This window comes from Schistocerca serialis, chromosome 3 (assembly GCF_023864345.2).
Source record: "Schistocerca serialis cubense isolate TAMUIC-IGC-003099 chromosome 3, iqSchSeri2.2, whole genome shotgun sequence".
Lineage (NCBI taxonomy): Eukaryota > Metazoa > Arthropoda > Insecta > Orthoptera > Acrididae > Schistocerca > Schistocerca serialis.
The window spans coordinates 956,651,026-956,678,194 of NC_064640.1; the positions used below are offsets into that span (position 1 = coordinate 956,651,026).

General features: G+C 42.8%; 1 protein-coding gene across 1 annotated transcript in view; it reads left to right on the forward strand.

Annotated features, from left to right (window-relative positions):
• LOC126469629 (probable medium-chain specific acyl-CoA dehydrogenase, mitochondrial) overlaps window positions 1–27,169 on the forward strand; it is a 196,190-nt gene that overhangs the window by 100,824 nt on the left and 68,197 nt on the right. The window contains exon 7 of the mRNA XM_050096755.1: window positions 11,635–11,743. Within this exon, the coding sequence (XP_049952712.1) occupies window positions 11,635–11,743 (109 nt within the window). The remainder of the gene's footprint in view (window positions 1–11,634; window positions 11,744–27,169) is intronic.

The following is a 27,169-nucleotide window of genomic DNA, read 5'->3' on the forward strand; positions in this document are numbered from 1 at the left end:
TTGCTACATGTACCCTCCATCTCCCCACTTTTAAGTAACTTCATGCTAAGGCTCACTATCTGATTAATCCTGGACTGCTACTTAGTTACACTTTGTGGGAGCACTAGGTTATAGGTGTACCCTAACAGCCAACAATTAGCACTGCAGTTCTGTGCTTCCCAGTAGTTTCATGTTGTAACAAGTCAGTATGGCTGTGACTTGCAGAGTCAGCAGTGGTCACCCTTTTCTTCACATTATTTAACTTTTTGGGTATAGGTGCACCATAGGGTAACATAAGCAGTACAAAAATTTTTGGGATTAAGTTTCTTTATATGTGTAAGTGTGATGTCAAATAATATTATACTTACTTTAAACTTAGAAAATATAACTCTGTTACTGCAGAAGCTTAAATTAGTTATTCTTTTAAAACTGTTACAACAGATCATTCGAATTTTTTAGGTGAATAAAATACCTCAATTTCCCAAAAATTTCCAACAGATTTTCAACTTTACCAAGGTGTAGGGTATTATTGAAGTACAATGTATGCTCTTTAGTTCAGAATCTGAAGAGCCTTATTCTGAAATCAATGAATTCAATGAAGAAGATCATGTAACAGAGGTGTTGACATGTCAGAACATTTACATCATTCATATTCTAGTGCCAGGAAAACTCATCATTTGCCCCTCTGCCTATTTTACAACTTATTAAATATTACCAGATACAATTCTATGCTGATGAAGTTGGCTGTACATACGATCAGACAATATGTGGCGAGACATTCAGAAAAAAACTGACTTTAAGTAGAGTACTTTGTGAATCCATTAGTCATATTTTAGATTTGCAAATGTAAAAGAAGATGAAAGAATACCAGAATCCATGACAGGGTTGTGTATTTTCTGTCCTAGAGCTCAAGACCAAAAATCTGAGGTTTAATGTGATGGTTGTGAAACAGTGATTGATTGTGCCATTAACAAAAATTATGTGCCTCATGTGTTCAGTAGCATGACTTTTCTCTCTGGATTTTTTTTCCCCTTTCCTGAAGTATGATTTAAGTGTTTATTTTAATTTTCTTATTTCAAGGTAGTATAATACTGTTTATCTGAGATACATGAGTAGCTCATGGTGGCAGACCTACTGATAAAATTACATGTAGCATTTCAGCATTAAAATGAAGAAGAATGAATGCTGTGGCTCCTCCTTGAGAATGTATGCCTCTTCATCACAGGTGTGGGGCAAGCTAAGTAGTCTTCTGAGTTACTGAAGATCAACAGCTGTTCCGGCTCTCTCTCTTCAGAATAGTATTTGTGCCATTGCGGCAGACCATTCTGAACACCATGGGATCCTCTCTGTGACAGTTCTGGCAACCTCTTCTTACCTGGCTATCTTTCCAACATATAAAGAAGTTGAATACATCTCCCTACACTTCAACACCCCCCCCTCCCCCCGCCCAAATTATGTTTTAAATTTTTACTGATTGGGAACTGCTTTAGGCTCTTGAGTCATCACACAGTGCATCCCTAGGCCCTGATTTGATTCATAATCAGATGATCCAACATCTGAATGTTGCTAAAAGGCTCCATTTACTCAATGTCTTCAACCATGTTTGGCCAGAAGCTGTTTGCTCTTTGCAATGGCAAAACAGTATCAGCATTCCAAACCTTACACCAGGCAAAGACCAAATGTCCATCAATAAGTAAGGAATACTTAACCTGACCAACATGCTCTGAAACTGCAATGAAGTATTGGTATTTAGAAAAAGCTTGCCAGATATCTGACTTCAGCCTAAACAAATGATAGGTTGTGGATTATCCCTCTCAGAGACCACACTGATAGGGGTACGAAAAGCCCCATGACTCAAGAATCCATCACAACTGTCAGGCAACCATCCTTTCAAGCAGTCGTTTTTGACCTACATAAGGCATACAATGCTGCTTGATGCCATCACTGTTTATCTATAATGCATGACTGGGGCTTTTGAGAGACTTTAACCTGAAACAACCAGTGGAATGAAAATTGTCTATTAACAATCAGTAGAGTTTGTTCTCTTGAACCTGTGAGGAGCTGAGTGATGTACTATGTCCCACAGGGCTCTGTGTGGATCGTTATAGTCTTCCTCATCATCATGTATGGGTTAGTGCCTTCTGCTGGACCAGTAGTCACCAATGCACTATATGTCAATGCCTTTTGCATTTGGTATAGCTGCTAATCTATAGCCTTGACTCAATGTCAGCTCCAGGGCACGGCATGAAAGACTTTCACTTGGACCCTTTCCCATGGCTTCCAATTCCCAATCACAAAAATGTGACTTGTGCTTTTTTGTCATTATACCACAGTCCATCCTGACCAAGAACTCTACTTGGGTACTAGTCACTTTGGCATTATTATAGACTCCTGACTTTTGAAACTCCTATTTGATAAAAGCTGACATGGCTGCAACATATTTGTCAACTAAAAACTAACTCCATGTGAAAGCTTAATTCTCTCTGCTTCCTTGCCCATACACCTTGGGGTGTGGATCATGCTACTCTTCTCCATATTTATTGGGTCCATCTTATTCTGAGCAAACTATGGTTGTCACATTTATGGCTCACTGACACCTATAGCTCTGAAATAGTTGGATCCAGTCCATCATCATGGAGTAAGACTAGTGTGCTAACTACTGTGCCACCTCAAGTACAGGACTAGTCCAATGGGCGTCAGTGACCAGACTCCCATTTGGGAGGAGGACAGTTCAATCCCATGTCCGGCCATCCTGATTTAGGTTTTCCATGATTTCCCTAAACTGCTTGAGGCAAATGTCAGGATGAATTCTTTAAAAGGACATGGCCAACTTCCTTCCCCATTCTTCACTAACCCAATGCACTAATGACCTCACTTTTTGGTCCCGTCCCTCAGACCAACCAACCAACCAGTCTTCTTTCTGAAATGAGTATCTTTCCTCTTCAGTTCCAACAGTACAAATACTTGCTCACTTATGCAATCACCATTTGGCAATTTCATGATAATTCAACATACCAAAATCTTTTTGTATTGACCTCCTGATGCCCACCCTCATGTGGGATTATCAATTGTAGTCACCGATGACCTTTTGGCATCTGTTCTCAGTTATTCATTAGTATCATGGTGCTACTGTCATTCACATTGATGACTCTTAAACTAAGAATAGAGCATGATATGCTTTTAAGTCTCTCACCCATAAGGAAAACTTGTTGCCAGGAATTTGAAATGTTTTTATGATTGAGCTGATAGCCTTAACAGAGCGTTACATTTTGTTCAACAAACCTCAACCGACCATGTTTTAATGTTTAATGATGCAATGCGCAGTCTCCAGGGCAGCGATCAATGTTACTCTTGTCACCCTATGGTATCTACTACTTGTGACCTTAGTCATACCATCTGCTCACTTAGGAAATGTGGGAGGACCAGCACAGTTTTCTGTCAAACATAAGACCCAAGAATTTAGCGATGTCAGAAAATGGAAGGTTGACAGGTCCTAGATGTAAGGAGGGTGGAAGAAACTCCTTACGACGCCAAAAATTAACACAAACGGTCTTACTGGGAGAAAAACGGAAGCCAGTTTCGATGCTCCAAGAGTGGAGGTGATCGAGACATCCTTGAAGACGTCGTTCAACAAGGCTTGTCCGTTGAGAGCTGTAGTAGATCGCAAAATAGCCCACAAAGAGAGAGCCTGAGACATCGGGAAGGAGACAGTCCATAATGGGATTGATGGCAATGGCAAACAGTACAACACTTAGCACGGAGCCTTGAGGTACCCCATTTTCTTGGGAGAAAGTAAGGGAGAGAGTAGTGTTCACCCGCACTCTAAATGTGCGCTCTGCCATTAATTCGTGAAGAAAAAGGGGCAGCCGACCTCGAAAGCCCCAAGAGAACAGTGTGCAGAAGATGCCTGTCCTCCAACAGGTATTGTATGCTCTCTCCAGATCAAAAAATATTGCTACTATTTGGCGTTCCTGGAGAAAATTGTTCATGATATAAGTGGAGAGAGCAACAAGATGGTCAACTGCAGAACGATGCTTTCGGAAACCGCATTGGGCAGGTGTTAAAAGACTGCAGGACTCCAGCCACCAAGCTAAACGGAAATTCACCATACGCTCCAAAACCTTACATACACTACTTGTGCGAGAAATGGGATGATAGCTAGAGGGGAGACGTTTGTCCTTTCCAGGTTTCGGAACAGGAACGATGATAGCTTCCCGCCATCGTCTGGGAAAGGTACTGTCGGTCTAAATTCGATTATAAAGGTGAAGGAGGTACCGCAGACTATGGTTTGATAAATGCAGCAAAATTTGGATGTGGATACCGTCCAGTCCTGTGGCGGAGGAGCGAGAAGAATGGAGTGCATGTTGGAGTTCCTGTATGGAGAAAACAGTATTATAGCTTTTGCGATTTTGAGAGGAGAAAGCAAGAGGTCGCACTTCCGCTGCACGTTTCTTCGGGAGAAACGCTGGCAGGTAATTTGAAGAGCTCAAAATCTCAGCAAAGTTTTGACCCAATGAGTTAGAAACTACGACGGGGTCCACTAATGTATCATGCACAACAGTGAGCCCAGAGACCAGGGAGAATCTAGGCGCGCCAGATAACCGTCGAATCCAACGCCAAACTTCCGAGGAGGGAGTGAAGGTGTTAAATGAGCTAGTAAAGAAGGTCCAGCTTGCCTTCTTGCTATCGGGAATGACGCGACAGCATCACACACGGAACTGCTTATAGTGTATACAGTTGGCCAAAGTAGGATGGTGGCAGAAAACGTGAAGAGCACGTCGCCGCTCACGTATTGCGTCACGGCATGCCTCATTCCACCAAGGAACTGGGGGGCGGCGGGGCAATTTGGAGGTGCGTGCTATTGAACATTCCACAGCTGTAAGAATATTGTCTGTAATATGTGTGACATCATCGTCGACACTAGGAAAGTGACTGTCATCGAACGTCGCTAGAGACGAAAAAAGTGTCCAATCGGCTTGGGCAAACTTCCAGCGTCGCGGGCGCATATATGGCAGTTGAGGCTGCAGTGACCACTTTCCACGTGTCCTTAGACTGCAGCCTCATGGAAAGTGGTCACTCGAGTGTGTCTCATCAAGGGCGAACCATTCAGAGCGCCGAGCTAGCGGAACAGGTCCAAATGAGAGAAATTTGTCGTGGAGGCATACAAAAATGTAGGGTCCCCAGTGTTGAGGCAAACTAGATCCACTTGGCGGAAGACGTCTAGCAATAGTGAGTCACACGGACAAGGATGTGGAGATCCCCAAAGCGGATGGTGGGCATTGAAGTCCCCATCCAGCAATTAGTGGGGTGGAAGCTCACCAAGAAGATGAAGGAGATCAGCTCGTGCCATTGGTGTGGATGATGAAATGTATAAAGTACAAAGAGAGAAGGTGTATCCAGAAAGGGAAAGACAAACACTTCCTTCCAAGCAGTTGATGTCCAAGGGGATTGGGTGATAATGGGGAGTATCATGGAGAAGAATCACGAGTCCTCCATGTGCTGGAGTGCCTTCAACAGAGGGGAAATCAAATCAGATGGACTGAAAATGGGGGAGAACAGAGCGGTCGTGGGGACACAGCTTTGTTTCCTGAAAACAGAAGATGACCGGCGAGTAGGATTGTAAGAGGATCGACAATTCATCCCGATTGGCTCGAATGCCGTGGATATTCCAGTGGATAATGGACATAGCATGAACAGAAAATGTAGGGATGGGACCAAGGTCGCCATCAACTCAACGACTGCTCAGAGCTTGCGACCAACAGCATGGAACAGCATTCAGCCGAAGGCAGAAGATCCTGATCCATATGTTGTTCATGAGCAGCTCCTGCCACCAGCGATCGGCCAGTTGGTTGGCCGCCAGCAGTGCGCCTCGGCGACACAGAAGACAGACGAGGCCGGTTACCGTCAGGTGGTGCTGTAAATGAGACACGCCTTGGCGGAGAAGGAGAGGAACTGAGTTTCTTAGTAGCCTTGTTGGCAACATGATGTTTAGATGGAGGAGGAACCAATGGTTGCGAAGTTGGGGTACGTAAAAATCTGCACGAGTATGCTCTTTTTTCAAAATCTTTGTGTCTGACTTTTGGGCTCGAGATTTAGCAGAACCTGATGAAGGGTGAGCCACAGAGTGAGCAGGCAAAAGTGGGGAGGTTGAACAGGCGATCTTTGCGCTGGACGATCTGACAACCGTGGCACTAAAGGTGGGATCACAAGTCTGCGTGGCCACCTCATTTGTTGGCCGAGGAGAGGCAAGGACAGTGCTGTATTTTCCTGTCTGAGGCACAGTGGGCTTTCGACTGGCGAATAATTTTCGAGCATCAAAGATCGACACCTTTTCCTTCACTCTGATTTCCTGAATGAGCTTTTCGTCTTTAAAAATGGGGTGATCTCGAGAGGAAGCAGCGTGGTCACCTATACAGTTGATGCAACGAGGGGATGGAAGTGCACAAGCACCCTCATGGGCATCCTTGCCACACGTAACACATTTGGCCAGATTGGAACAGGACTGGCTGGTGTGATTGAACCACTCACACTGATAGCAATGCTTAGGGTTTGGGATGTAAGGGCGAACGGAGATTATCTCATAGCCCACTTTGATATTCGATGGGAGTTGAACTTTGTCAAATGTCAAGAAGACAGTGCGAGTTGGAATGATGTTTGTGTCAACCCTTTTCATGACACTACGAACAAACGTTACGCCCTGGTCAGACAGGTAGTGTTGAATTTCCTCGTCGGACAATCCGTCGGGGGAGCGTGTGTAAACGACCCCACGTGATGAATTTAAAGTGCGGTGCGCTTCCACCCGGACAGGGAATGTGTGTAGCAGTGAAGTACGCAGCAGTTTTTGTGCCTGGAGGGCACTGACTGTTTCTAACAACAAGGTGCCATTTCGTAATCTGGAACAAGACTTTACAGGACCTGCAATTGCGTTGACACCTTTCTGAATAATGAAAGGGTTGACAGTGGAGAAGTCGTGACCTTCGTCAGACCGAGAAACAACAAGGAACTGTGGCAACAACGAAAGAACTGGCTGTGGTTGAGAGTCATCAAACTTACACTTGTGAGCAGACATAGTAGAAGATGAGGAAACCATTGCGAAAGTATCCCCCACGATTACCGGTGTCTCCGATGGTACGCTCCTTCCTTGTGGGGGGCCCTCTCTGAGGGCACTCCCGCCTTAGGTGATTGTTCACACCTCAGGTCACACCTCCTGAGAAATGGACGGAGGGACCAATCGGCACTTTCGGAAGGTATCAGCTTGGGTAATCACCCCTCCCTGGGCCTGGCCATTACCAGGGGGTAGGTACGTGTCCTACCTGTCTACCCGGGGCGGGGAATTACGCGTTCAAATGGCTCTGAGCACTATGGGATTGAACTTCTAAGGTCATCAGTCCCCAAAACTTAGAACTACTTAAACCTAACTAACCTAAGGACATCACACACATCCATGTCTGAGGCAGGATTCGAACCTGAGACCATAGTGGTCCGCGGTTCCAGACTGTAGCGCCTTTAACCGCTTGGCCACCACGGCTGGTGAATTATGCGTTACCCCATCATCAGCTAAACAGGAAAATGCATGGGTTGGTCTTCAGACATGCACAGGGAGGAAAAAAGAGAAAGGGAAAAACAAAGAAAGAATGAAGACATGCAAGCAGAGAAAGCGAAGAATGTGTGGCATTTTCGAGCGTCCGTCTCTGGACATAGTCACAAAACATACTCCCAGAGGGGGAGAAAGCAAAGGAAAGAGGGGGAGAAAGTGAAGGAAAGAGGCGGTGGTGAGGGGGGGGGGCGAAGATGGGGGATAGGGAAGGATGCGGAAAAGGAAGGTATGCAGCCCGGAAAGGAAGGAGGGCCACATTAGCTCGGGGTCCCATGCTCGCTACGCACGTATCCACGAAAGAGTTGTGGACCCCCTGGGGGGCACTACCAAGGTGACTACTGTCACATGGTGCTCCTCCTTCCATTCCTCCAGGAAGAAAGCTACTATCCTATGTCACCTTCACACTGGCTATATTAGATTAGCCTGTACTTTTCTTTTATGTCATGAGCTAATCCAATATTGTGGTTGCAGGGCGTTTAGGCACAGAAGTTCTCACTCTGTTTAGATACCCCCCATTCTCGCCTTTCATGCTAAGCATGGCCTTCCAGATTCTGTTCCTCTAACATTGGCATATGATTCATAGACAGTTGAACTGGTGCCCCATTTTCTCTGTGAAAGTGGTTTTTATTCTCAGATATAACATTTGGAACTATTTTTGGGGTGGGGGCAGGACAGTTTGGGTTGAGGTGTCTCCCATTGCATGCTGGGTCTGGGGGACCATTGGCCCTGCTTTTTATGTCTGGTGTATTAGTCATCCCTCTCTTACATTGTTCTAATAGTTTTTACATGTGGGCAGCATCTTCTTCTATTGCACCCTATTTTTCATTTGAGAGATAACACTCTGAAGAATAGTGGGTACTGATCCCCTTTTAACTCTTTGACTATAACAGGTTGTGGTGGGGCAGCTGTGGGAGGGATGGCCTTTGTTGCATGCAGAGCCCATAGGGACAGTTGTTCGGCCAGTCACCTGCCAGAGTTCCGTAGGCCAACATCTGGTGGATCTTGAACATGTATATTCCCTCACTAACTTGTACAATACTTCACCAACCCTCTTGTTAGCATTGTAATGCATCACAATTTCTGGATGAAGTCACTTGCTTTATTAGTACATGAATCATCATGATGTTGGGAATAGAGAAGTATTATCACTCTCTTCTTTGCTGGCACATCAGATGCCAATGTTAGTTCACTGGGAAAACCAGAGATTCCAGCATTATTTGTGAAAAATAAACAAATGGTGGTACACTCTTCTATCTTTGACTTGTTATATTGAGACCATGCTGCTATTTCCCTATTATTGTCTTCGGTGTACACTTGCATATTGTGTGTATAGAACTTGTGGGTGTCTGGAATGAAAATTTGGGTTTCAGCATATTTTCCTATTTCTGTTTCCATGAACACAAGAAATCAGTATCTTCCCCTATATGGAACCCACTATTCATCTATAGTAAAATAATGAATTAATGTATAAGGCATTTGAAATCTAATGATCGTATTATGAAAAATTAATTGGAGCCAATATGTATGACATTCTACATTCAAGTCTTTTGGTTTTATCACCAAAACAAAGGCCATGAAATTGAACAGCTCTGTCTCTTCCTTTTGTTGCAATAAATACTGGCCTTGAAAATGTAGGATTTTTGGACCATGAATTATGTACTGGCACTTTCTGTAATCTCAGAACACCCACAAGACTGTGCAAACCAAAAAATGCTAACAATTCTTCTGCAGTAATAGTGTTCCATGAATTCAGGATTTTAGAAGTACCCTCAGAATTAGTGTGCAGGCAAATTTCATTCAGTATCTCATCAGAAAAAAAAGTATCATGGTATCACATAATTTTGAAATTTTTTCCACCATAAGCTTTAAATTTCAGCTTAACTATAACAATGTTAGGCTGTCTGAGGCGACTTTGGTGACAACAAAATTGGTGAATATCTGAAAGGAAAAAATGAGGAGGAGTTAATTTTTTCCACAATTTACCAGATTCTGCATTTTCATCATTTATGTCAGAATTGTCTTCATTTTCAGATAGATGATTCGCTTCTTCAGTGTCTTGTTCAGTACATCATCACCACCACCAGCACCACCACCACCACCACCACCACCACCACCACCACCACCACCACCACCACCACCACCAATGTTCAAAGATATCTGTATCATCATCATCATCACCTGAATTTGCATCTAGTACTCTTGTAACATTTTTCTCTGTTGCTTTTGTACTTTCTTCATAGGAAGTCTTTTTCGTTAAATAAATGTGTTAAGCTCTTTCCACTCATCTGATTGTTGACAAACAGCATACAGTGTTTACTTTTAAAGGATCAGGTTTGCAAACAGTGTAATTAGAACAATCAAAATTTAAAAATAAACTTAGTGAATACAAACTGGTCCACAGTTATTTTTATTTTATCATTGCATGTAAATATAAGTTTGATCATATGTATGCCTATGTAACAATAACTCTTTAAATTATGAATACAGAAACTGCTTAAAAATTTCTTCCAGAGAATCAACTAATTATTAAGAAAATATATGGCCTGAGTATAATACAACCCTACTTCTTAAATCAAAGATTAACCTTGATGTATGAATATTGTTTGCTATTTTTATTCCTAATGTTATGTATATGTATACTACCACAGTTTTCAAACTGAACTGGTTTTCTACAACAGACTGCATAAGTGAGCAAATGTAATGTGATGCTGTTGTTGGTATACCTAGTTTTTTCAACAGTTACCTACAATGTTAAAGGACAGTGACCAGATATCTGTACAGCACATTTCTGTACAGTGAATACCTGTTGTCTGTGTGTTGCATTGCTTTAGAAAGTTATTCAATATGGCTTTGATAAGTGCAAGTATGAAAAGTTAGCTGGCCTCCTGTTCCTTTTATTGCCAAAATCAGCAACTACAGTACTAAAAGGTGCTGAATTGAGCATTAGAAAAAATCTGTAATTGGTAATTTCTAATTGAACTGATAGTTTTTGTGGAGGATAGTCTGTATCATGTCAATGTGAATGAGATATGTTCCTGACTTTCAATAACGTTAGTAACAGTGGGCATCATTTGTAAAAAGGAAACTAGAAGTGAAAATCTTAGAGCAGGTAGAGCTAATGTATGTAAAAAAGACCAATATGAAAAGAGAGAGATAAGGTCATGCAATTTGGTGTTGTAGCCCAAAGTGTCGTATGGTTCACAAGGGCCACCTTTTATCATATGAAAATTTTGGTTATGATGAACAAAGTGCCATCCATCTGCAGCAATTTATTAGATGTATACTAGGAGTTTGCAATTAATCTTAGATTGACAAAAGAATAGAAAATTAAACAGAATTCCATCATATACTACCCACCTTTCAAATAGTTCAGCATCTATTTCAGCAAGATAACTCCAAAACAGATGTGATGAAAAATGCACGAGGTGTGTTCTTAGAATAATGAGTCTGAATAAAAGTTCACAGCAGCAGTTGCAGAAGGGTTGTATTCACTGAGTTGTCAACAATTCATTCACTACACATATCTAATAGACAACATGTCAAAAAATTTGCAAAGAAACAAACTTTGTAATGGAAATTACCCAACAGCTCTCTCTGTTCAGTGCCATGACATGGCACCAAAGTAGCACACTGATAAGACACTGCACTCACATTCAGAATGGCATCAATTCCAGTTCCCTACCAACCATGCACTTTTTAAGGTTAATGCTAAGATGTTTCCTATGACAAGGATATAGATCAGGAAAGAAAGGAGAATGAAATTGGCTGACTTTGTCCCTAATAATGTTCATAGGTTGCCAGAGCAGAAATGCTCATCTTGCCTCCTTCCTTTCTATGCCATGGCATTTACAGATTGATTGCAGCATTGGGGGCTTTATACCATACCAAATCCATAGAGATTATATACAGGCTGGTAAAGTACTGTATCATGAAATGTAGTCTCAGTTTTTAAAGTTAATTGTGGTCTCTGAAGAAATTCAAGTGAATTGTGTTTTGTAGAATTAATTTTTAGGTTTATGCAATTCTATCTCAGTTATATGAAACATGAATTTCCTTAGGTACTTTGTTCTTGCTCGAACTGATCCTGACCCAAAAGCACCTGCTAGCAAGGCATTCACAGGTTTCATTGTGGACAGAGACACACCCGGTGTGACCCCTGGGAGAAAGGTAAAAAGAAAAAGTTTTACAAATTATCCCTGTTTCATACTGTTATCAAGTTTTAGTGGTATCGGTGAATGCACAGGGTAGCTACTGTACTTTTTGAATTCTTGTATTTCTGTTTGATAGTCTCTCATATAACTATCTTGTTAATACAGTAATTCACATTTAATTCAAAACATGTAACATTTACTGTTTTCCAGTTTTTAAATGTGATTTGTAAGTATACTTCATGTGTAAGACATAATGCCTTCTAGTCTATCATGTAACACACAGTAATGTCAACAAATACAACAATTTTTAAAAATGAAGTGAAATTGCAGCCTACAATTTTAAGTTATTTTGTATCAATTACAGAACTGGATACTGTAAATAAAATTTCAATCATAAAATGAGAAACAAGAAAATAACTACTAATGTTACAAAAATGTTGAGGTTTGTGAAAAATTAAAAACCATATTTGCCTTCTGTCTGGTGGAACCACATCATTGAAAGGTAACATTAGTATTTGATTCCATTGAATTTTATTTGCAGTGTCTGGTGACGGCTGTATTTCAATACATGTTGTGCGATTGAATATGAATAATGCTGGTACTTTTTACCCCAATTTCCACCTGGATTGCACCCACAACTAACTTCATTTCTTTCATTAACAAATTATTTCAGTAGCAACAGTTGTTTCTGTCAAGGAGTGCTTAAATAACTGTTTCTTTCTTTTCTGGTTTTGAAATTTCTTTAAAAATCATTTCAGGTAAAACTCAAATCAGCATTAATAAATAAGAAATTAAACTGTGCAAGATTCTGCTAAATTTAAAGAAGACCCAATTTAACTTTTTTTTTGTCATACCATTAGTAAACAAGGAGGATATGAGAAAAATGAACTGTTGTGACTTCCAGCTAACTTTCATTTTTCTCAGTTGAATCATTATAAAACTGAGCCCAGGTTGGCCTCTTTTCTCTCAACTGAGTCATTATGAAACTGAGTGTAAAATAAAAAATCTATTCTGTATCCCTGTCATTTAATTATACTCTTTGGAAATGTTTTGAACATTTCCATTAGAAAAACAGTGATCTGATCTAGACTGTTTTAATGAAATAACTTTAATATACTCTTTGGGACTGTAATACTTTAAACATATAGATCCTACAGAGATTGTATTTAGTTTTGATTGTTCTTAACCAAATTTTCTACATTTTTGCCATTGTATTCCAAAAACATTAAAAACCTGTCAATAATAATTACTCTACCACAACAGTACATTTAGCAAAAATATTAATTTTTCAAAAAGTTTAATAATATTTCAGAAGTTTTTTGCTATAACCTTGTTACCAACATAAGTATTTGCTTACCAAATATTTGATAAAGGGTGTCCTTTAACAGTCACACAGTTAGCATCTGCCCCAATGGCTGAGTGGTCAGCGTGATGGATTGCTGTCCTGCAAGCCCGGATCCGATTCCCCACTGGGTTGGGGATTTTCTCTGCTCAGGGACTGGGTGTTGTGTTGTCTTCATCATCATTTCATCCCCGTCTGCCACGCAGGTCACCTAATGTGGCGTCAAATGTAATAAGACCTGCACCAAGGCGGCCATATCTGCCCCCCAATGGGGCCTCCCGGCCAATGACTCCAAACACTCATATCACTTCTAACACAGTTAGCTATATAAATTGATAAAAACTCAGATCTGCGCATAAATTCAAGTCAGTGAAACTTAAGTGTACTGTTAAAAATATATAGTACTAACAACCCACCCTGTATTCAAAAAGGGTAGCAGTGTCTATGACCCAATGAGCATAGTGGTAATTTTGCTTATGGGCCACTGGTGTGAGGTATAGCTACTTACTGGCCACTCGACTCCAGCACCGGACCAGCACAAGCTACATTTTCTGTCAGACCTTTTCCCACATTTCCCAATGCAACATCACTATGAAGCACTCTCTGCTACACACCACTGGTACAGAGCATCATCTGCCAGGAGACATTGGTATGGAACACGTTCTGCCACATGACACTGGAATGGAGTGCCCTCTGCCATGTGCAGCACTGGCAGCAAGCACCCTCCACAACACGAGACTGACATGGGACACCCTCCACAATATAACGCTGAAATGGGGCACTCACCTTCCACCACTTGACACTTAGACGGTACCCTGTGTCAATGTCAAATGGTGGACAGGGCCCCATACATTATATCAGTGGCACAGGGCACCCTCCACCATGTAACACTGGCATGTAGCACTCTCTGCCACATAACAGTGTCACAGAGCACCCTCTGCCATCCCTGCAACAATAGTATGCAGCATCTTTCTGCACATAACATTGGTACCTCCCTGATAACACCATCTGGCCGTGTGAGCTACCGTGTTTTAAAGGATTTTTTTTTTTTTTTTTTTTTTGCGGTTTTAGGGCGCACAACTTCAATGGTCATTAGCGCCCTTACTACGTTAAGAATGCACCGCGAGGCACAAGTTTAAAACAACAACTAAAAGGGAAAACACGATAAAAGACAGACTGATAGGCAGAGGATTAAAAAACAGCATCATCAAATGTCCTTAGAGAGGTGTGTCAAATTGATAAAACGAAGGACACGAGCAGCTGCTCGCGTGTCATCTGCTAAAATGGCATCTAAAGTACATGGCAGGTTAAGATCGAGATGCAGTGTGTTGAAATCCGGACAGGATATTAAAATGTGGAGGACCATCAGCAATTGCCCAAGTGGGCAGAACGGCGCCGGCGCAGCCGTCAGCAGATGGTGATGGCTGAACCGGCAGTGTCCAATGCGTAACCAGGCCAAAACGACCTCCTCCCGCCGAGAAGGGCGGGAGGAGGACGTCCAAGCTGCGGGAAGAGGCTTCAAGGCCTGAAGCTTGTTGTCTGTAAGTGCAGCCCAATCGGCATGCCACAGCGATAAAATGCGCCGACAAATGACACTGCTACAGTCTGAGGAAGGGACACAACAAGAAGCTGTCCGAGGCTGGAGGACCGCAGCCTTGGCCGCGGCATCTGCAGCTTCGTTCCCAGGGATACCGACATGGCCAGGGACCCACATAAAGCTAATTGGAGAACCGACATCCACCAGCTGCTGAAGAGAGCGTTGGATCCGGTGCACGAAAGGGTGAACCGGATAAGGATCACTCAGGCTCTGGATGGCGCTCAGGGAATCGGAGCAGATGACATAAGCAGAATGTCGGTGGCGGCAGGGTAACCTCTTTTGGGAGCGAGCTGAGGTCAAGGTGAACGCGGACCTGAGCCTGGAGCCAAGGTGGCGTGTGGCTCTCGCCCACTCGAAAGGTTGCAGGGAGTGAAAAATTAAGGTGTTGAAGGAGGCGACGAAAGCGAACTCCAGGGGGTAGCAGGGCAGAGACATACAACCCGTATTGACAGTCGAGGGAGTCGTCAAAAAAGGAGCGATAAGACGGGTGGTCGGGCATTGACAGTAGCCGACAGGCATACCGACAAAGCACTATATCGCGCCGGTAGGTGAGTGGCAATTCGCCAGCGTCAGCATGAAGACACTCTACGGGACTAGTATAAAACGCTCTGATCGCAAGTCGTAAACCCCGATGTTGTATGGAGTTGAGCCGGCGTAAGATGGATGGCCGTGCAGAGGAGTATACGAAGCTCCCATAATCCAGCTTGGAGCGGACTATCGACCGATATAGACGAAGCAGGACGGTTCGATCCGCTCCCCACGACATACCACTGAGAACACGGAGGACATTTAAAGAAAGAACGGGTACAACGGGCAGCCAAATATGACACATGTGGAGACCAGCTAAGTTTCCTGTCAAATGTAAGACCTAAAAATTTTGTTGTCTCCACGATTGGGAGAGCAACGGGACCGAGTCGTAAGGATGGTGGGAGAAACTCTTTGTAGCGCCAGAAGTTAACACAGACCGTCTTCTCGGCAGAAAAACGGAAGCCATTGGCGACACTCCAGGAGTAAAGACGGTCAAGAGAACGCTGAAGACAGCGCTCCAGGACACGTGTACACTGCGTGCTGCAATAGATGGTAAAATCGTCCACGAAAAGGGAGCCTGATACATCAGCTGGGAGGCAATCCATTATTGGATTGATCGCGATGGCGAAGAGAGCGACGCTCAAAACTGAGCCCTGTGGCACCCCATTCTCCTGGCAAAAGGTGTCTGACAGGACAGAACCCACACGTACCCTGAACTGTCGATCCATTAAAAAAGAACGAATAAAAAGAGGGAGGCGACCGCGAAGGCCCCATGTATGCATGGTGCGGAGAATGCCCGCCCTCCAACAGGTGTCGTAAGCCTTCTCCAATTCAAAGAACACAACCGCGGTCGGGCGCTTCCGCAAGAAGTTATTCATAATGAAGGTCGACAAGGTAACCAGATGGTCAACAGCAGAGCGGCACCTACGAAATCCACATTGGACATTGGTAAGCAGGCGTCGAGACTCGAGCAGCCAAACCAATCGAGAGTTAACCATTCGCACCATCACTTTACAGACAAAGCTGGTAAGCGAGATGGGTCGATAACTGGTAGGCAAGTGCTTGTCCTTCCCCGGCTTAGGAATCGGGACAACAATAGACTCGCGCCAGCATGCGGGAACATGTCCCTCAATCCAGATGCGATTGTAAGTACGAAGAAGAAAACCTATACCCGCAGGAGATAGGTTCTTCAGCATCTGAATATGAATAGAATCAGGCCCTGGAGCGGAGGACCGTGATCGGCCAAGTGCGTTTTCGAGTTCCCGCATGGTGAATGGGGCATTATAACTTTCACGATTCGAGAAGCGGAAGTTAGGTGGCCTAGCCTCCTCTGCCTGTTTTCGGGGGAGGAAGGCAGGGTGGTAATGAGCGGAGCTCGAAACCTTGACGAAAATGCGGCCGAAGGCATTGGAGACATCCTCAGGGGCCATAAGGACGTCATTCGCGACCGTCAAGCCAGAAACTGGTGAGTGGACCTTAGTGCCAGATAGCCGGCGCAGGCTACCCCAGACAACAGAAGAAGGAGTAAAACTGTTGAAGGTGCTTGTGAAAGCAGCCCAGCTGGCTTTCTTGCTTTCTTTAATAATACGACGACACTGAGCACGTAATCGTTTATAATTGATACAATTCACCACTGTAGGGTGGCGTTTAAAGGTGCGTAAAGCACGTCGACGAGCACATAAAGCGTCTCTACATGCTGCAGTCCACCAGGGGACCGGTACGCGACGTGGAGAAGAAGTAGGGTGAGGGATGGAATATTCAGCAGCAGCGAGAATGACTTCTGTGAGGTGTGCGACCTGACGATCGCAGCTTGTGAAGGTTTGATCCTGAAAGGTCGCCCTGGAAGAGAAGAGCCCCCAGTCTGCTTTGGAGATGGTCCAACTAGATGAGCACGGAGAGGGGGTATGCTGCAGGAGATGGATAACACACGGGAAGCGGTCGCTCGAATATGTATCAGAAAGTACATACCACTCAAACCGGCGTGCAAGTTGGGGAGTACATATAGAGAGGTCTAAATGGGAATAGGTGTGAGATGTGTCCGAAAGAAAAGTAGGGGCGCCAGTATTGAGGCAGACAAGGTTGAGCTGGTTGAAAAGGTCTGCTAACAGGGAGCCCCTCGGGCAGGATGCTGGAGAGCCCCAAAGGGGATGGTGGGCATTGAAGTCTCCAGTTAACAAAAATGGTGCAGGTAGCTGAGCAATAAGTTGCATCATGTCTGCCCTAGTAATGGCAGATGACGATGGAGTGTAAATGGTACAAATGGAAAATGTAAAAGTGGGGAGAGTAATGCGGATGGCAACTGCCTGCAGGCCGGTGTGCAACGTGATGGGATCGTAGTAAATATCATCCCGGACCAGCAACATAACCCCTCCATGAGCCGGGATACCTACCACAGGGGGTAGGTCAAAACGCACAGAGGTGTAGTGTGCCAAGGCAATTTGATCGCATGGGCGTAGCTTCGTTTCCTGGAGGGCTACGACGAGCGGACGGTGCAAGCGGAGCAGCAACTTCAAGTCCTCTTGGTTGGAGCAAATGCTGCGAATATTCCAGTGAATAAGTGCCATCGTAAGAAGAAAAGGAAGATGAAAGAAGGGGTCACCTCGAAGGCCGCTGAGGGCCTGGCTTCGAGCGAGCACTGCCGCCGCTATCAGTAGGTGGACAGTCATCGTCCATTGGGTCTATAGGTTCATCGGCCATCTTGGAAAGATGGCCGGGAGGGGGAGCTTCCTCCGCCGGTGAACGGCCAGATGTTCGGCTACCAGCGGTGCGGCCAGGCGAAACGGATGACGGCCTGGGGCGGCAACCGCTGGGTGGCGCAGGAGAAGAAATGCGCCGTGGCGGAGAACTGTGCTTCCTATGAGCCTTCTTGGAAGGAAGTTTGGTGGAAGTACCAGTCGAAGGCTGGGAGGTCGAGGTACGTAGGAAGTCTGCACGGGACGGTTCCTTCTTGAAGGCCCGTGCATCTGACTTCTGGGTCTTCGTCTTGGCAGAAGCTGATGAAGGTGCTTGTGTCTGCGGGGTGACGGGAGGAAGAGGAGACGTCGACCGGGTGATCTTAGCACTGGCCGAACGGACGACCGTGGTGCTGAAGATCAGATCGCATGTCTGGGTTGCCACCTCCCTGGTAGTCCGAGGAGAGGCGAGGACAGTACTGTATTTCCCCGCTGGGAGCAGCGTGGGCTTCCTACTAGCCAATAGCTTGCGAGCAGCCGAGGTGGACACTTTCTCTTTGACCCGAATTTCTTGGATACAGCGTTCTTCCTTAGAGACAGGACAGTCGTGGGAGGATGCGGCATGGTCACCCTGACAGTTCACACAACGAGGAGACGGAGGTGGACAGTCACCCTCGTGGTCATCCCTGCCACAAGTGACACATTTAGCCGCATTAGAACAAGACTGGCGAGTGTTATTAAAACACTGACACTGGTAGCAGCACGTAGGTGTCGGGACATAGGGGCGAACAGAAATAACCTCGTAGCCCGCCTTGATGCGCGATGGCAGCTTAACACTATCGAAGGTCAAGGAAAGTGTCCGGCTCGGTACAAGGTCATTGTTGACCTTTCTCATGACCCTATGGACAGCCGTCACGCCCTGCTCAGCGAGGAAAGATTGAATCTCCTTGTCAGTCAGTCCATCGAGGGAGCTAGTATAGACCACACCACGAGACGAATTCAAAGTTCGGTGAGCCTCCACCCGCACAGGGAACGTGTACAGGAGTGTGGCCCGAAGCAGTTTTTGTGCCTGAAAGGCGCTCTCAGTTTCTAGTAATAAGGTACCGTTACGCAACCTGGTACAAGATTTGACAGATCCGGCTATGGCATCTACACCCTTCTGGATAACGAAAGGGTTGACAGAGGAAAAATCCTTTCCGTCCTCAGATCGAGAAATGACGAGGAACTGTGGGGCAGGCGGTAGTACTTTTGTCACTGGTGGCTGGTCACGTTTCCGTTTTTGGGCAGAAGTCGAGACAGATGGAGTGAAATCCATTGCGGAGGAATCCCCCCTGATTGCCAGCGTCTCCGATGGCGCGCTCCTTCCTTGTGGGGACCCTCTCAGGGGGCACTCCCGCCTTAGGTGAATGTTTACACCTCAGGTCACACCTCCCGAGAACCAGACGGAGGGACCAATCGGCATGGTCAGAAGGTATCAGCTCAGGCAATCACCCCTCCCCGGGCCTGGCCTTTACCAGGGGGTACGCGCGTGCCTTACATGTCTACCCAGGGCGGGGAATTACGCGTTACCCCGTCACCGGCTACGCGTGCGAACGCGTGGGTCGGCCTTCAGGCACGCACAGGGATGAAGGAAGAAGAGGAAAAGGAAGAGAGAGAGGGAGAGAGAGGACAGACTGTCTCAAACGCCGAGGCGGAGACCAGAGAAGGCAAGGAGAAGAAGGTAATGAGAAGGCAAGGAGAAGAAGGCAATGAGAAGGCAATGAGAAGGCAAGGAGAAGGCAAGGAGAAGAAGGCAATGAGAATGCAAGGAGAAGGCAATGAGAATGCAAGGAGAAGGCAAGGAGAAGAAGACAAGGAAAGAGTAAGGAAGACAGTGAGGTGGATAAGAGCAAAGAAAGCAACCAACCGAAGGAAGGAAGAAACGAGAAGTGAAAAAGCAAAATGACCGCAAATAGAGGTCGTGGAACCGTCCGTCTCCGGACGCAGGCGCTAACGACCCCCTTGAGGGGGTGGGACTCCTTTTAGTCGCCTTTTACGACAGGCAGGAATACCTCGGGCCTATTCTAATCCCCGGACCCACATGGGGGTGTGATTTGAAGGAGTTCTATAATTCACTGCTAGATGGCAATGGCATTGTTTTCCCCGTGATGGGAGTCTTATTGATCATTGTTCAGCCAATTTGTATGAAAAAACTGTAAATAATATTCACTAACTGTCCTCATTAATCAGCTTACATATTGAGAAAAACTGTATCTAAATCCCTACAGTAGATCCTGAGATTAGCCACAACATAAAGATAGAACTGCAAGGACCTCAGTCAAAGATGGAGTGAGTTGCTAGTACATATATGAACTGAGTAGAACCAAGTATCTACTGGTATACCAGACAGTCCTCCATTTGTAATTTTGTTTACTAGCCACTTCATACAATTATGGTAAAATTTGGCTAACAATGTTAGGTACCTGAACATCATCACTTTCTTATTACTTAAATAAGTTAAGCAACGCATATCGGGAAAGTTCTCAGCAGGTATGAATGTTATCCATTCTATATGTAACTGGTGTTAGGAGAGACATTGCATGGCAATCATTGGAGCTGTGAGCTGCTACCACCACAGAACAACACAAAAAGAGAGGCACAACACTCATGTTGAAAGAGGGAAAAACAGTCTTAGTTCATCTCTATACCACTAGGGGTGCTGCTATCAAAGGATAAACATTGCGAGTTGCATCCCTCCTAGCTTATGTATGTTGCAGTGTTTTTTTTTTTTTTTGGGGGGGGGGGATTTGTTTTAATTTTCTTATCTCAGTTATTTATTTTGGCTAGCATCATAATAAAATAATTTAAACACAGCTGCAGCACATTGCAGTGCAGCAGTGACAAACCTGTTATTCAGGAATTAATAAATGAAGCTAAATAAAACTGCAGCAGTTAATTTGACTAAGCTGACAGTATGTTGAAACAAGCTTGTAGTGTTAAAGTGTTACATCTAGTTTTTACGAAGCACAAAATTTATGCAGCTTTTATATCTTGATGTTAACTCACACACTTATAGTGATTTCTATCAAGATATAAAAAACTCCTGGACGGTTTGTGCATCGTAAGAACTAGACAACACTTGAAACTGACAGTAAATCAAAACAAGATTGTAGTCTATATAACTGTCACAAGCTAAATAAAACTTGTAGCAGCTAAATTGGACTACAAATATTCTTGAATAATGTCATACTTTATTCTCTTAATAGGCTTTTTTCCCTCCATTGATCCTGCAGCTTGTAAGATGTCAATCAGCAGTTAAAGAGGTTCAATTATGAAATGTTTATCATACTGTTAATTAATGAAGAATTCTAAAATTTGTTACAACTATGTTTCAGGACTATAATTTCTGAGTAATTGTCCAGGAAACTTGCACTTCTGATCACTAATTTCTTACAATAGTTCCTACATTATACGATTGTAAATGCTTGAACACTAAAAAGAAGACATCAATATTAAGTACCAAAAATAGGAAAGGTGGATAAAAACAGTGAAATGAAAACAAAACTTATTATTGTGTGCTTGAGAAATAAAAAAGTAATTTTCTTTTAACTGACATATAGCTTTAAACCTTTTAATAATTTTGTCTTTAACAACATTAAGTCTTATTACTGATGGTGTGTTCCCAGTCTCTCAAATAGTTGAGAATCAAAAGAGGTACACAGTTTCTTAAAATATAGTGTTCAGAAAAATCCTGAACCTAAAACACCACTATCCTAATTACAAAATGTTTCAGATAAGAATGTGTACTCACCATCTGCAGATTCATTTTGAGGGAAGATAAAAAAATTTAAGAGGTGCACCACTCAATAACTCTGTTCAGCACAACTAGTGCTAGGTAATTCTCTAAGACCAGTTTCACTTCTGATATTGGCACCTGTATAATAAAGATTTCCCATGGCACAGCTAGTGCTTGGTAGGACCAATTCACTATTAGCACCAGAAGTGGATCAGGTGAAACTGGTGTTAACAGCTGCATGAAAACTACTTGCCAAAGCACAAATAAGATTTATATTCATTAACATCAGTTTAAGTTCTGGTATTAGCAGCTTTATTATAAACACTTGCCATAGCACTACTAGTGCTTGGTAGGCGTAATTCACTATTAACAACTGCCTCACCTAATTCACTACTGATATTGGCAATTTCACAAGGAAGACCTGCCACATGTTTTGGAAACACACCCCTGTTCAGCCTATGCCTAGTTTTATTCATAAAGTTTTCTTTGAAAAAAAATGATCTTCACAAACAAAAGAAGTAGCACAGTTTACGTCAGATGAATGTTTAGAAACACTTTTCCACTTCAGAAGCAACTCGAGGTTGTTCTGGAAACCTGTAGAAATGCTTGCTGCTAACTTTCTCTGTTGAACCTACATAATATCCAGATGAACAGCCAGGGCATTTACAGGAGTATTTCAATTCCAATTTGTTGTGTTAAATATTTTGAAGAAACATAACATTCATCATTAAATGAAACTGCTACTGACATATCAAAGTTATTTAAATAAACAAACAGAAACCACACAGCTTAATTCATGATAGAAGAGAATACGTTTCATTTATTGGCTACAAGATTATTTACTGAAAATGAAATGTCTTACTTTAGGATTAATTTTGGACATCACTGGACAGCTCTCATTGGTCAGTTCCAGTTTCGTTAGTTCCTTCCAAATCACTAGAGGTGCTAGGAGTCAAAGTGGCTTGTTGCCTCTTCTCCTATATAACTGTCATCCCTGTGGCTACCACTCCATCCAGTCCTTCCAATTGCTCCACTCGTTTGGCACAAGCTATGCCCAATTGCTAGCCCCTCAAATGTTGCACCAGCTTGGTGCAAATTTTCCCACATTTCACTTCATATCCTTTAAACATTAATTCTCTACCAAAACATCTGTTCTTATCACTTTCATATCTGATATTTCCTGTATGGCAGGTCATTTAGGAAGTTGGCTGTAGTTAGTGCCAGCTTCCCAGTAGCAGTATCTATTTCCTGCCAGTTACTGTAGTCTGACTGCCTTATGCCTGTCTCTTGAGTCTGCATACCTTCCTTGTGGATCAGTTTATCTATTACTGAAAAGCCAAATCAAAATATCTACAATAGTTCCTGAGATTAACCCAAACATCTGGACAGAAACCTTGTTGAGGGATTTTAGAATAATTCCAGTGATAATACCATTTGTGTTGCAGTTTTATTACTAAGTGTTTCAAACTATCTGGCTGTTTATCTTAATTCTTCTTCTCTATATACACAAAGCAAATAGAAAAATAAGCTTCAGTCACTGCAGTTTGAAAACAATGATATTGGCAACATTTTTGGAATATTGGTCATATATCAACATTATTTTAATCAAAAAATGCTGATTACTATCACAATATGAATACAATCATTGTGATAGATTTAACTGGAGATGGGTAGCAAGTTTTGTAGTAAATAATCTTTGAGTCTTTCTGATTTCATATATCTAAACTAGGTAGTACAGTGATTATGATGGTGGATGTGGATTCAGAAGCAGCAGTTTACAAACCACATCTCCACTCAGTCATCAATATTTAAGTTTTTCTCAGTTTCTCTAAACCAATTAAGGCAAATAATTGAGATAACTTGTAAAAAAAAAAAAAAAAAAAAAAAAAAAAAAAAAAAAAAAAAAAAAAAAAAAAAAAAGACACGGCTGATTTCCTTTTACATCCTTGTCCTATCTAAGCTTTTGATCTTTCTCCATTATCAGTGAGATATCAAACCCTGATCTTCATACTTTCCTTTCCTTAAATATGAAGTGAATTCTTCATGAAAGATAAACCCAAAGAAAGAACAATATTCATTTGTTTTGGTCCAAGAATCATTTTAGCACATTTTTTACACACATGATATAGGACAAAGGCAAACATAATTAATTTACAATTACACCAGTCAATGTGACTACATGGTTAACACAATAAAAGTGCATAATATTATAAGCAGACATGCTTAATAACTACTGCGATCATGTGCAGAAGTAATGTAGTAACACTACATGCTCAACACAAAGTACATTACAGTATGAAATGATATAACACATAATTAACAATATTTGTTAAGTGAGGTTTACTTATTATGATGTTCCAGAAATTCAGTGACAGATCAGAAACAGTGATCAAGAAAGAATTGTTTCAACTTTACCTTAAATGTGTTTAACGTTGGTATGCATTTTAAGGAACAAGGCATATGGCTGTGTAATGTAAATCCAATATGGTACATTCCTCATCTGCAAAAGTTTGTACTTACTTCAGTTATGTTTGGGTCCAGCTCCTGCCTGGTTTCACATGCACGTATATCATAGTTATGTTTGAAGATGTTTTATTTTTTTTAAGATTCCCCTTTTGTAAAAATTAGTATTTCATATACAAGGTGGTCAGAAACAGTCTGAAAAGCTTGTAGGTAAGGATGCTGCCTGGGAGGTCATACTGAGAAGTAATTCTTTAAAAAAAATTTCTTTGACTTAGCTAGCGTTGAATGTGGAGGTAGGTGTAACAAATGTTCACTGGTGTGGAGGTATATGTCACACCAGTTTTGAGTTATAGTGGTATCATGGATTGATATGGTTGCTGAAAATCCTCCAACCAGCTCGAGGGTCATGGGTAATTCATCAGGAGTAAGTAAAGTTAATTCAGTGTCCTTAAATTATGCCTCAAAACTACACACAGTTAAATGATTACATTTGATTGTTGCTACAGATTTTGCACACTGTAGTACTGGATGTCCTATATGATGGAAACCTGTTTCTGTACCACCAACAGAAAGTGCAACATTTGGTAGAAGAGGACTAACCTTCTCAGCATCAGTATTCCCTGCAGTGCTTAAATGGCTTTTCTCTGGCAAAATATGCCTCATCTGACCAAAACACTCATTTTTAAATGTGGAATCTCAATACATGTATTTTTGTTGTTCCAAATGTTCAAGAGTTAAATCAATGTGGTATATATGTGAAGTCATGTAAGCATAAATTTGGTGTGAACATTTGGGCAGGTCTTGTAGGTGGCTGGTTGTTGGGTCCCATCCTCCTTCCTTCCCATTTAAATGGACTGACATACTTATCATTCCATGTAAACATCCTTTCATTGTACAGTATATACAAACAAGGCTGAGGCAGTGTCGGCAGACTTTAACTAAATCCACAGATTCCTGTAAATGCTTTTTTAAGTCTTCCTAATCAATCTGGTAATCTTTCTCTGTATTTTAAGTTGAACTCCAGCTGCCTAGCAGGGTGGAGACCAGAAACAGATTAAGTGTTGTGTATAGCTTCTATACATCATTTAGAAGTATCCTGACACTTCTGAATATAGCTGAAGAGCAGCTGATTACTTAGCTGTTTTTAGTAGTGCTGTTTATTTTTGGTGTAAAAGTTAGCATGTTTTTCAATAATTTGTGTTGAGTGAGTTTACTTTTTAATGCAGTTTTCTGCCTCATAGGTCACTATTTACATAATTCTCTGATTGTTGTATACAAACTGGGTGCAACAGATAATCTGCTCCTGATCTCCACTCTGTTAGAAGACTTGAGTACTATTGAATGTTTACATCATTCAACTTTGTGGTATCCAAACTTACTTCTGAGTAGAAGTGAAGAGTAGCTAGTTATTTAGTTGTTTCTAGTAGTGCTATTTTGTTGTTGTAAGAGTTAGCTTATTTTTCAATCATTTGTATTGAGTAAATTTACTTTGTAGTGTAGCACACTGTATGCATCATTTGCCTTGTTTGTATTTTTTGAGGTTTTATACAGTTTTCTTATACAGTATAGTATGGATGGGGACTTTGGCCAATTTTCCTGGTGTCCACTCACAACAAACATTGTCTGTAAACATCTGGAAGCTGCATTGGCCATGGTTGACAGGCTTCTGGCTACTTCTTAAAGCTGCAGTGATAGCAGGATGCCACTGATGAGATCCGTGACACCTCTGGTGCTAGTATAATCCTCTGGTGCATCTTCAGATATGCAAAATCTAATCAGTCTGTCTTCACTCAATAGCGAGTGATGGATTTTCATATCACTGGGTGGAAGGCAAGAGAGGGAATGGGCCACACATTTGGCTCCTTACACCTTAGCAACAGGTATAAGGTGCTACCCACTGTTGATAATACTTGTGAACCAGCATGGGATGCTTCTCCTGCTGGGGCCAGTGGCTGATTTTCTTGCCCAGTCTGGACAAGTGCACATGGTAGGTATACTAGTCATTGAGAGCTCCAGAGGAGCTTATCAGGGAAATAGCAGCCTAGGATGGGAAAGAATTGCAGTGTACACTCAGATGTTTACTGGGGTGTCTCATCCAAGATGTGAAGGAGGCCCTGTTTGTGGCTATCAAGCACAATGGGTACAAATAGTGGCATGTGTCAGCATGAATGATGCCTGCTGCTTGAGTTCTGAGGCCATCTTCAGTTTGTATCAGTGGATGGCTGATTTGGTAAAGGCAACTAGCGTCACATGTGGGTTGCAGGCTAAGATGACTATTTGTAGCATCATACCCAGGGTTGATTGTGGTTCTCTGTCTGGTTTAGCCCTTGCAGTCTACTCCAAACCATTCGCATGAGTCTACCATGGTATCGGATGTGCATTTCTTGGCCTCTGCTATTGGGTGGAGAATTTTAGGGTTCTCCTTAACAGGTCAGGTGTGCACTATATGTATGAAGTGGCTACTAGGGTAGTTAAGTATGTGTGGCATGCACATGTGGTTTTTTGATTAGCAGATGACCCCCCCCCCCAACCCCAACCCCCACCCCAGGTCTGAGACAAGTAGCCCGTCAAAATCAAATATCGCTCAGCCACAGTATTCTCAGAGCATGCTCGTCATTGCATATTGAATACAAATTAACATGATATTACTAAGCTGTAGGAGCATCCACGGAAACACCCCAGAATTAGTATCACTTACTGAAAGTTATAACACACAAATAGAGAGTTAGGGGCAGAAAGTTGATTAAAGCCAGAAGTGAATAGCAATGAAATCCTAAGTTCAGATGGTAATATTTACTACAAGGATAAGCTAGTCACCAATGGTGGTACCATATTTATTGGAGTAAAGAATCTGATAATATATAGCGACATTACCACAGTTGTCATCTGCCTGCTTAGCTGGGTGATAACGTGCTCACCTCCCATGCAAGCAGGCCCGTGTTCAATTTCTGGCTGGGTTGGAGATTTTCTCCACTCAGGGACTGGGTGTTGTGTTGTGTTGTGTTGTGTTGTGTTGTCACCCAATGTGGTGTCGACTGAAAGAAGACTTGCATTTGGCAACCTAA